At 41.8% G+C, this 11,876-nt stretch overlaps 2 protein-coding genes across 2 annotated transcripts; one reads left to right on the plus strand and one right to left on the minus strand.

The window, feature by feature from the left end:
• The first annotated feature begins 3,247 nt into the window (after positions 1 to 3,247).
• On the plus strand, positions 3,248 to 4,668 carry LOC121060896 (scale keratin-like). The gene is made up of 2 exons (XM_040539079.1): positions 3,248 to 3,273; positions 3,939 to 4,668. The coding sequence occupies exon 2, from the start codon at positions 3,961 to 3,963 to the stop codon at positions 4,645 to 4,647; it is 687 nt and encodes a 228-aa protein (XP_040395013.1). The 5' UTR covers positions 3,248 to 3,273; positions 3,939 to 3,960; the 3' UTR covers positions 4,648 to 4,668.
• A 1,129-nt stretch (positions 4,669 to 5,797) lies between these two features.
• Positions 5,798 to 7,519, minus strand: LOC121060900 (feather beta keratin-like). The gene is made up of 2 exons (XM_040539082.1): positions 7,395 to 7,519; positions 5,798 to 6,526 (listed from the first exon to the last, which is right to left on the minus strand). The coding sequence occupies exons 1-2, from the start codon at positions 7,494 to 7,496 to the stop codon at positions 6,161 to 6,163; spliced, it is 468 nt and encodes a 155-aa protein (XP_040395016.1). The 5' UTR covers positions 7,497 to 7,519; the 3' UTR covers positions 5,798 to 6,160.
• Between the last annotated feature and the right edge of the window lie 4,357 nt (positions 7,520 to 11,876).

Consider the following 11,876-nt stretch of genomic DNA (forward strand, 5'->3'; position numbering starts at 1 on the left):
AACATGACTATGTGCCTTACTGGTTAAAAATAAGCCACAGATAACACATTTGCTACTAGTCAATATTTGCTATATAAAGGTTTTACTTTTTGTTGTTGTTGTTGTTGTTTTTTTCAGATAGTGAACTTACAATGACTGTCATCATTTGGGCTGCTCAGTGCGGCAAATCGAATCTGACATCTGAAGTTGCATCACAGGATAGGAAATGATGGGGCCTTTAAATAATTTGGGTCTGTGGTCTTGAATATCTCATTATAGACCAATCACTAGCTCTGCTGCTTGCCTCCAGCGTAATGCACTCAGGGGAGACCATAAAAGATATCTAGAGATACAGTGGTAAACATTGTTGCTACTGAAGTGAATGCATTGAATAAACTACTTTAATTCACATAGCAACTACCTCTATCAGAAATTTGGAGGAGAAATGGTTTAAAAAAATTATCAAAAAGAACAAACTTTTTTTTTTTTTTTTATATCTCTCTCAAGACCTTTAGTGTGAAGAACAATAAATATTCAAGTATAGAAGGAGTGGCAAAGCATCCCCCAGTCAGCCACTTCAAAACAGCCTTTTTTTTTTTTTGAAAATAGTTACAACAGCAACTAGGAGTCATTTTGGAAGGTGAAACGCACTGAAAGTGGATAAAAAGGGGAGAAAGAGGTAGTACAAAGGAGAATTTCAGGTATCCACATCTGGTTTAGAAACATTTTTTTTTTTATCTTTGTTTGCAACCCAAATGACATTAATTACTGATGAATTATAAAGTGGCTTCTATTGTTATTTTACTGTTGTCTTTGAAATGTCAGTGACACATCTCAGAGATGTTCCAGATCTTCCTAGGAATGATAAGAGGCTTCACAAACACCTACTAAAAATTCATATTCAATTGTTGTAGGATTGTTCTACACCGACGTGCTACCATCAGCATGCAAATCTTGTGCAAGAGCATCAATTTAGAGGTGTGTGGACCAAGTGCTCTGTGTCATAGTGTACAGCTTCATGTGTAAGAGAGGGGTTCATGTAGGGGTGACAGCATGAGATCTGGAGACTATGAGAGGAGAGAATTTAGGACATCAGTTTGAGACCTTTTGTTTTTCAGAACATGGATGGATAACTTGTTCAGCCTGAAAATTCAGGTAACCTTTAAGGGGGCTCTTATTTTTTCCTTAGAATTTAAGGTATTAGAATTTCAGGCATATTACCAAAATACAGGCTCATAAAGGGAGATGAAGCTACTATTTGCACCCATAGCATGGACATTGTAATCTCCCCAAACTTATTAATATTTATTAGAATAAAGAGCTTGACATTATGAATGAAAATCAAATTGTTGCAAGTGTCAAATTTAAAAATCACAGCCTGATTATGGAAGCAAAATGAGTGACGTTGGTTGGCATATTTTTGAATGATGCTGTTTCATAACAAGGGAGCTTCCAAATCCTGCCCTTCTTCATTTAGCATGATTATAACAGAAATTGCAAGCATTAAGTATTAATGAGTGTTTGTGAAGCAGCTTAAAGTCATTATCTTCCAGGTGCCTCTCATTATTATCAGCAGATCCTGATGACACTTCAAAGGTACAGCTATTTAACAATTTCGAGGTCATTTATAGCCTATCTTTTGAAATATTGTTAAATTAGAAAACAACAGATTGGCAAATAATTGTGTGATACCACAGAATTATCCCATTAATAAAATGCTATTAAAAGGGATATATTTTAATTTCCCATTTTTTCTTAAGTTGTCAGTACTTCTGGGATGGGGATTTAAAAAAAAAAAAAAAAAAGGAAAATAAGGATTGTTTTAAAATGTATTTCTAACTTGCATAAGGTGAGATTCCAAATTAAATTTTCAAGTGGTTATTAGCTTTAGACAGAGACCCCATTAACAGTTCTGATGGCATCAAAAAGGCCTTTTCTGCTTCCCTGGAGCAGCCATTCTCAGCTCAGCCTCCCTCTTTTAACCTGGTGTCATCTGAATTGTCTCAGCAGAGTTGAGTGAGTGATGTTGGAAGATGTTTCAATAGATGAATGCCAGCTCCACTTGGGTTGTAGTTAATATTTATAGCAACAACAGGACTGTATCATTCCCCTATGTCACTGGAAATGCATTAAATCAGATACAAATCTCCCTGCCAGAATTAGTTACACATAAAACGAAAAGCTTAAACCAAGCTAGAAACTTTGTCATGTCCTATTGCTCTCTTGCTGTTACTAGCAATACTGATCATAGAATCACAGAATCTCCCAAGTTGGAAGGGACCCACAAGGACCCATATTGAGTCAAACTCCTGGCTCCATACAGGACCACCAAAAAATCCAATCCTATGTCTGAGAGCGGTATCCAAACGCTTCTTGAACTCCAGCGGGCCTGTTGCTATGACCACTGCCCTGGGGAGCCTGTTCCAGTGCCCGACCACCCTCTCAGTACCCAACCAAAGGACACCAAGGTGGTGTCTGACCACAACATCTATTCCATCAGAAGTGAGCCTGCAAAACGTCAGCCCTTTGCCCTGATCTGTCAGAATGTTTATAGATCCCCAACCAACTGCAAGAGGACAAGAGGCAATGGACACAAACTGGAACGCAGAAGGCTCCACCTGAACATCTGGAAACACTTTTTTTTTTTTAATTTGGAAGTGACTGAGAACTGGCACAGGTTGGCCAGGAAGGTTGTGGACTCTCTTCTTGGAGATCTTCAAAAGCTGCCTGGACATGATCCTGGGCAACGTGCTCTGGATGGCCCTGCTTGAGCCCGGGGCATGGAACTGATGACCTCCAGAGGTCCCTTCCAAGCTGAACCCTTCTGTGATTCTGTGTGAGGAGAAATTGTGTCCTCTCAGAGCTGAATGTCTAGCTCACATTGGATGACCTTCACCTAGTTCTTGCACATGGCACAGAAAGGGCCCCATGCCATGCAGGTACTATCCCAAACATTAAAATGGGACTAACATGACGCATGTTTCTTGCTCTGGCTTTCGGTCAATGACTGTACAGGATGCATCCGTTTGGATGCAAGTTTCATAAATCCTCTAAAATGAAAATCACAGATAACTGATTGTCATCAGCATTCTATCACACCCATAGTAACTCCTGGGAGGGACAGTGCTGACAAGGCAATATGAAAGCTCCCACTATAATGTTTGTTTTGTAACAAATTAGGACCAGAGGCACAAATGATGGCTTAAAGACAGTGGCTGGGGAAGCATATAAAAGCTCATGTTACCTGCAGCCCTTCTATCCACTTCTCTTGCCTCAGTCTCCACAGCAAACAAGGTAAGCGTGGTTTCCACTCAGTCTTTCTACTACCATTACCTTTTATTTTTACAGTGCTTTTATCATGGAGAAGATTCCTGCATGTGTGATCACAGACTTATACCCTTTGTTTCATTCTGAAAATGAATCTGTCCAGGCAGAGCATCAGGAGTCACTGCGTTAGGATAGGAAGTAAATCTTCAAGCTAGAAAAATACGAATACTTGAAGTGCCTTAGGAAGCCTGAATTAACACATACAGGCAATGAGATTTTTCTCCTATTCATACTGACTTCTTTTTCTCTGGTTCTTATACCTTGTGAGTGCAGTACAAAATGCTGGAGACAGCATTACAAAACGTACCTGTCTCCAGCATTTTGTACCTCAGCAGTACAAAACGCTGGAGACAGATCGTTGAGTTACTCCGGTCTGGCACCTAGTAATTTCTCCAGAACAGAATTTGTGTTTCACATCAGATTTTTTACAAAGCCGATCATGATAAGATTAAAGATAGTATAAGGGCAGTTGATACAAGGAAGAGTTTCATTTGTTATGTATATAAATTTACTCTTAACTTCTGGTGATTCAGAAACGCATGCAACACTTAGAAATCTTGGTTCATCTCCTCATAGTAAAGCTCTAAGGCTTGTCCATTTACCTTAAACCTGCTTCCTGCTGTGCACTGCAGACTCACAACCACCACAAGAAGGATGTCTTGCTCCACGGAGTCCTACAGACCCTACGGGGTGACCTGCCCTCAGCCAATTGCCGAGAGCTACAATGAGCCATGCGTGCAGCAGTGTCCCCCCTCCAGAGCTGTGATCATCCCCCCGCCGGCAGTGGTGACAGTCCCGGGCCCTGTGCTCAGCTCTTTTCCTCAGGAGAGCATTGTGGGATCCTCGGGCCCAGCCACTCTGGGGGGCTCCTTCAGCTCCCGAAGCTCCCTGGGCTATGGGGGCCCCTTTGGTTTTGGAGGGTCCCGAGGCTTTGGGGGCTCCTTTGGCCTGGGGGGGGTCCAGGGCTACGGGGGCTCTATGGGCTTGGGGGGCTATGGCAGCTCCCTGGGCTATAGGGGCTCCTTTGGCCTGGGGAGCTATGGCGGGTCCCAGGGCTATGGGAGCTCCTTTGGCCTGGGGGGCTACGGTGGGTCCCAGGGCTACGGGAGCTCCTTTGGCCTGGGGGGCTATGGCGGGTCCCTGGGCTATGGGAGCTGCCTAGGTTATGGGGATGACTTGAGCTACGGGGGCTCCCTGGGCTACGGGGGCCTGTATGGCTCTAGTGGCTTTGGCAATTTTGGCAGGTCCTACAGCTCTGGCCTCTCCTCCTCTGGCATGGGCTATTGCCTCCCTGGTACCAGGTGGAGAAGGTCCCGCCGCGGTAGCTGTGGGTCTTTCTAAGGCCACCGCAGCCATGCCCAGAGCCAGCAACAGCCCTGAAGCAAGGACCCTGGCATGGGGACATGGAGCAAGAACCCTGGGGACCAGCAGCACCCATCAGCTGCCGGGGCCTGGGGACTGGATGTGGCTATGTGCCCAATGTCCCACTGCCCTGTGCCACAGTGTGCCCTGGCTGCTGCCTCGGCGTCCCCTGCAGCCTCCTGCCACCTCGACTGGCCCTGGGGCCCCGAGCAGGGCACCAGTACCCACGACGCAGTACCTGCATCAAGCCTTTCCCCTTGGATCACCTTGAGTTTCTGTAATCGCCTGCTATGCTTCCCTGTCACAATAAAGTCCTGTGGTGTTGCATGTGAGACTCCTTGGTTTTCATTTGTCCCTCAGCCTCCTCTGGGAGCAAAGCTCCCTAGTGTGCTGAGTTAACTTATCAGAAAATCTGCCCTGGTCCATGTCTTTTCAAATTGTAGAATGAAATTTAACTGGGATCCTTAAGGCATCAGCATTGTGCTAATGAATATTTGTTTAGCAATTCAGAAGTCATTATCTTCCCCAAGGTTTAGAACAGGAGGGGTAATTGTTATTGCTCTGAGGATTTCTGGTGACACCTCAAAGGTCCCCTAATCACTACATGATTTAGTAACCAATTACCCCTTAATTTCAGTATTCCTAAACAAACAAGGAAACAAAGGAAGAATCATACATATTTTTCTTCTCTAATTTGTTAATTTTTAATGTTTTTGCTATTATTTACTGCCATTTTTCTTATTGGTAATTCTCCTTCATAGTGTGAAAAACAAGTCAGGAAAATAGTAGAGGAGGTTGCTGGGATTTTATGGGCTCTAAGGAACTGGAAGAGCAAGAGATGAAAAGACATTGCCTGTAAGACAGGATTAGGTTTCCCCACCTGTTTTACCCACTGTTTGTTAGCCAGGAATGAATATTTAATGTAGTTCTGAAAGAAGCATGGCTAAGGAAAAACACCTTATCAAAAAAGGGGTATTACTCACTGTTTACATATGTCTTTAATTATCTCCTTACTAATTGTTATGGTATGATTTAAATGAAGATCTGCCTGGTACTGACAACTTATAAACTGACAAATTTATCCAAAAAAGAGCTCCAAAGAAAAGAAGAAAGGAAAAACATCAGAGGATATGTTTATAATGCACCATAAGTTTAATGAGCAAGAAGTAGAATAACTAAAAAATAAAATAAAATATACAGCACAGGAAAGCAATAGGTTTCAATATGGATAAAACTAATCATCCATTTCAAGGCAATGCTTTATGGCTGGACACCCAATGCCAGTATGCAGCAATCAAAGTTACATTTTTCACCTCATTGATAACAGAGAAAGGCATTAAATCAGAAATGCCAAGCTCCTGCAGTCCCATTAGCTCAGGGAAAAGCTGAGGGTGGTCAGCTAGCGTAAGGCCATGGTCATGAACTCAGTCCTGTGTCTGGATCTTGCTTTTAAGCTTCTGGTTCCTTTCCTTTGTGGTTTTTCCTTGGGGTTTTAGCACGGCCCACAGCTCCCACGGCGGTTGTAGCGACGGTAGGACCTCCCATAAAGGCCACCCAGGCCTGAATAGCCAAGGCCCCCGAGTCCCAGTGAGCTGCCAGAGGAGATGGGGACCCCTCCAGCACTGAGAGCATCCCCCACAGCTGCAGACGCCGAGGATCCCACAGTGGTGTTCTGGGGGAAGGAGCTGAGGATGGGGCCAGGCAGGGTCACCACCACAGGAGAGGGCTGGATCACATATGTTGAGTCCTGGCACTGCCGGACACAGGGCTCATTGCAGCTGTTGGCAAGTGGGGTTGGGCCACAGGGGTTGGAAGGACAGAGGTCATAGCAGGACATGGCTGCAGGATGGAGGTAAATCTGAAACACAGAGAAGACAGTAAGTACAAGAAACAAGTTGTAATTATAGTTGTGTAACTGAGCTGCTGAGATGCTGGAGAGTACCAAAAACTAACTAGAGACTGTGGGGAGAAAATAATGATGTGTTGGATTGGATTGGATGTGTCTTGGATTGATGTGCCTTGGATTGAAAGGGGATTTCAGTGAAACCCAAACTCCTCTCCATTACGGAGGACAGCTCAAGGGGCAGTTCTGCCTGATCCTGAGCAGTCTCTGGTAGCTCATTTCTCACAACACTCCCTAGGTTGTATGGAGCCTGCAGTAGGTAGGAAGTAAGGGACTGTATTTCTGATGTCCTGACCATACTGTTATGAGAAACTTTGTCCCATGTTGCAATTTGTTCCACAACAGAGGGAAGAAGATAAAATTCCTCAGTAGTGATAAGTGAGGAGCATAACCTGATAATGTGGCAGTATCCTCCCCGCATACAGTCTTGCCTCTTAAATAGTAAAACAACAAAATATTCTGCCTAACTCTTACTTACTCTTCCCCTGTCCTTTGTGCTTATTTCCTCATACATCAGTCTTGAAGAGAAAGCAACTTTCAGCCTGTTTATTAAAGGAAGAAATGCAAGCTGACACTGTCTCAAATTATTTGCTAAGAAAAAATAGATGGGAGCTGTGCTGATATTTCAGTTACAGGCTACTGAGGTGCTGCCATGGAGATCTAGTGCCAAAGTATACAGAGCATTTTAGGAGACAATTCAAACGTTTTTGATCCCAAAGTACTTAGGGATGGAGAAGGATTATTTTTCCTGGTATCCTGGTGCAAGAAAGGATACACTTTCAATATTACTCAGCACTCTTTTGAAAAATTCAAGTCCACATACCTCTCTACCTTCAGAAAAAGCTCCAAGAGCCAAAAATCTCTGTGAAGGTTCTCGACACCCACTTCTAGTTGCTGAGCAATTCACATGCAGTGATTTCAGCATCTTGGAACTGAATGCTCCAGTGACCCAACTGAAAAATGAGTGAAGTCCTGTGCCCAGCAATTGCCACCCTTCAAAGACCGGCTGCCTCCCTGCATGGGAAGAGCTACTTGCAGGTCTCCCACACACACTGATGAAGAGCATAAACCTTAGACTGGTATAAAACAGGCCAGTGTAAAAATAAAAAATTATTCAGGACATAGAAAGATTCAGACTTACCCTTTCACCAAGGAGAATAAAATAGATGTGGATGGCAGCAACTTGCACTGTGCTGGCTTTTATACTCTGTCCCAGAGTGCCTGAGGACCTGAGACATACTTTCTGCATGAAGCTATTTACCAGCCAATTGCTAAAGACTTCTTGTATGCAAAATATTCCCAGCTGATGATTTATTTTTCCTTGCTGTTGCCTTGTTTTAATTTCCTCATCATAACGTATGCATCCCACTATAGAAGTTTCTTTTATCTTAAGCATCTTATGAGCCCTGTTAATTCCTGGTCAGATCAACTGATTCATCTCAGCTACTAAGGAAATTATTTTGCATCCTAAGGGCAATATATGCCGTGCACATCATTTGACAGAGATGAATAAATATATTAGGAAAGATGCATATGATAAAAACTGCCCTGTGACTTCCCCCTCCCACTTCATGAAGACCATAAGTTGCTCACACATCTGGCTCTGACTTGGAACCAGAGCAATTCCCTCTCAAGCAGCTGTGCAGCTGCACACACTCGGATAACCATGTTGCTACAGAAAGCCCTTAGCAGAGTTGATTCCACTTTAGCACCCTCAAAAGTACTTCCTGGGAAACAGGGAATTATTATTTGAGGGAAAATATTATTTTACTTCCTTGACTCGGGAGACAGGATGAAAGAGTGTCGGCAGTTTTATCTATTCATTTAATATAAGCTAGTGCATTTCCATGAAGGAATTTGAGATCCAGGTCTTCAATTTGGAGACTGAGCGTCAACATCCTTCATCTAAGGAGTCTGCAGTTTTAACTTTATTCCTACATCAGACTCTAGGGAAAGCAGCTCAGGTCAAATTGAGGATGCATGTGAATTTTTTGGCTAGTCAGAGACACTGGCACTCAAAGTTTTGAGCAAGCTTACCTATGGGGTCATTAAAGTCACAGGTTTTACATTTGCAGCTACATAATTCTTTTCCCCTACCCTGTCTTCCAATATTATACAAAATTATACTCCAAATTAATGGTAGCTACCTACAGAAGTGTATAATATATATATATATTTTTTTTTCCTTCCTTGCTTGAAAGCGAATAACTTTGTCTTCATTTTGCATGGTCTTAAAGAACGTTGCAACGTGCAACATTTCAATTTCTTTTTCAAAGACAATTTCTAGATTAAGAAGTAATTGTATACAATGTATAAGCAGACTTTAGGGCAGAGAGCAGTACTCCAATCTCCCACTCCTAATGTTTAAATCCCTTAGAGACATGTAAATTATATCTAAACTGTGAGTATCTTCATGAAGATCTCCTGGGAAATAAATGCTGATTGCACAGTTTTCAAGAACAAAGGTCTTCAAAGTTCACAACAAATTTTCATCAATGGCTCAGACATGCAAAAATTGAGTTAACAGAAGATTTGAAGGTGTGTGACATTATTTGAACATAGTCAGTGTTCAAAATGTGACCAGGACTACTAATAAAGTTCCCAAACTGCATCACATTATATGGCTTCAGAAGCTGGAGTCATTCCATTTTTTCCTCAAAATTTAATTTGTCTGCATAAAATCACATGCTTCAAAAATCTCATTCCAAGCATCAGTCACTGGATGTCCTTAGGTATGAGATGACATTACCCATACTGCCCCAACCAGTGACACTACTGTCTGAAGCTCTCCTGTCCCTTGAGATTTATCGGTTATTCTCCAATACCCTTACCAATACACACATACAAACACACCACTGTGGTGTCAGAATGTTAAAATACATATTCCTCTGTAGAAGTAGCTATTTCTTGACCATGATAGAAGCATGTATTAAAAATAAATAAATAATAATAATAATAATAAAAAAGCTCATCAAAAGGTACGGTGATGATAAGAGAGTCACAATTTCTCTCCTGAAGGTGTTCATGTGTCAAATTAGCTCCACTGATTCAATCTCATCATCCCAGGAGCTTTGGGATATTGCTCATTGGAATATTACAAAGAGTAGCAAACCTAAATCTCACAGTCACTTATCAGGGATGAAATTGCACACTCAGGTCTTAAATTAAAAGTTCTTGCTATGACGTTGCTCTGATGAGCCAGTGTGACCAAAATGCTGAAGAGCAGACAAAATTCCTAACCAAATTGAATTTTGACTCATCCACATCTTGGGAAGGTGGAGTTGGTATTATGGAGCCAGGCATATTTAAAGGATGCAAACCATAAAGATGAAAGAGACACCATGGATCGTGGTTTTCATCTAACACCAGGATAAGTCCAGGCAATAAACATAAACAGTAAACAAAACAATTTTACTAGTTGGAACACAGCCATATGCAAAAAGAGAAGAATTAAAAAAAAAATAAAAAAAAAATGCAGGAGCTAGTTAGTAATTGTGCAAGAATGTCTCGGGTCCTCCAGGGAGCCTGAGAACGCTTTAAAAGCTCTTGTCCTTCAGAACCTTTCTGTCTTCTGTAATCCCTGCAGGCACAGCAGACACTATAATTTTGATTTCAGTTTTATAAAGTTTGGCATTGAAATACGCCTTTACTGACAGCAAGAGCAAAGAGTGTCCCACTTCTGTCCATGGGACCAAATTCTTCAATCTGTTCAGAGATTAACAGATGCAAGTTTATCAGTCTAGAAAGAAGATGATGACTGTTTTTTGTTTGTTTGTTTGTTTCAGAGCATGTATACAGTATCATGCGCTATTTTTTATGCTGCTGCTGTACTGTCTGGTACTGTGTTATTGCACACATGCTTCCCAATTACATAAGCCCCAATCTAACATGGGATGACATTTCTAAAGCCAGCAGAGTAATAATTTGACAAGCAGCTTGTCTTGTCTAGAAAATTTCTTTGGAACACAATAATCTAGCTCACATTCTGCAGCACTGAATAAAACTTTCACTTTTAGGATGGTGCAACACTTGTTGCTACACTAATTTTATTACAAAAAGGGCAGTCTGTGGTATGAATTAAGGGAGGAAATCACGCTTTAGGTTTTTTTGTTTTGTTTTGTTTGTGTTAAAGAAATAAGCCACATACCAGACCTTTCTCCTTTCTGAATACGCAAAGGAAATATCCCAACTTCAGCAAGACTTTATAAGCACAGAGGTTACAACTGCAGAGGGGTTTAATGCAGTCAATTAGATTAAAGCTTATCAGAGAGTTGCAGAAGGAGATTACAGCAGTAGAAAAATGTATTTTTTTAGGGAGAAATGATGCTGTCTGTCCACCTGGATATGTTAGAGATACTTGAACTGTAGTGCCTTAGCCATGACTCTCCAGTCACATTGCTACTGTGCAATTGTAACTCCTCTGTTGTGTTAGATAGGCAGATTGAGTTCCATAAGAGAAAGTTATTTTGCTGCAACTGTAAATGAAGGATGAAATCTTTGGAATGAATCCCCTTTAATCAAGCAATAGCTTCAGTTGAGACAGCAAAAAATCATATTATACATTTAATTCAGACTAGCCTTCTGCTGTATTATAATATCAAACTGCTAACTTTCCATTCTCTTCTGTTGTTAATTAAGAAAACCTACTCCTTGAAATTATGGATTCTTTCGTCGAACTGATGTACCTCTTTTAATTTAGCTTCAGTAATGACTGTAGTCAATATAACTTTGTCAACATCTTTCTCTGGCCTTAATTATAGTTCAGCATCAGTCTGTACAGACAAAGATTCCAAGTAAGAAATTTCACAGATAGCGGGCTGCGAGCTGTGTGGGGAGACAGAACACCGAATCACCCAGAGCTTTCACATAGAACTTTTCAAGCCTATTTCCTTCAGGGACCAAAGCTCCCAGTCTCTAAAGACCACCTTTATTACAACACATACAACCATGCTAGGACAAAGCAATGCCATATAAAGTTCAGATCTGCTAGGCACAATAGATAGATCTAAGTATATAAAGACACAGTGGGAAAGGGATGGAACTTAAAATCTTTTAATTTCTCTCTCACAAATACATGTCCCAGGCCAGCAAACTTCAATGACTAATTACTTTGCAAAAACATCACATAGCCTTCTCGTCCTCACTTCCACCACTTGATGGAGTCTGCTCACAGTTGTCAAGAGGTCTGCTGCACCCATCAAAGTGCACTCAAGGGGTTGCAGCAGCTTGCCACCTCTCTCCTTCCACCTTCACCCTTAGCAAGCTCAGGTGCTCTCAAGACAAGCATAAGCACTCCTTTCTTTTA

This window comes from Cygnus olor, chromosome 28 (assembly GCF_009769625.2).
Source record: "Cygnus olor isolate bCygOlo1 chromosome 28, bCygOlo1.pri.v2, whole genome shotgun sequence".
In the NCBI taxonomy this organism is placed as follows: domain Eukaryota; kingdom Metazoa; phylum Chordata; class Aves; order Anseriformes; family Anatidae; genus Cygnus; species Cygnus olor.

Excerpts from the sequence above, each read along its gene's own strand:
- LOC121060896 (XM_040539079.1), top strand. The coding sequence starts at position 3,961 with ATGTCTTGCTCCACGGAGTCCTACAGACCCTACGGGGTGACCTGCCCT.
- LOC121060900 (XM_040539082.1), bottom strand. The coding sequence starts at position 7,496 with ATGCTGAAATCACTGCATGTGAATTGCTCAGCAACTAGAAGTGGGTGT. Across the intron at positions 6,527-7,394 it reads CTTTTTCTGAAGGTAGAGAG|ATTTACCTCCATCCTGCAGC; the intron begins GTATGTGGACTT and ends TCTGTGTTTCAG.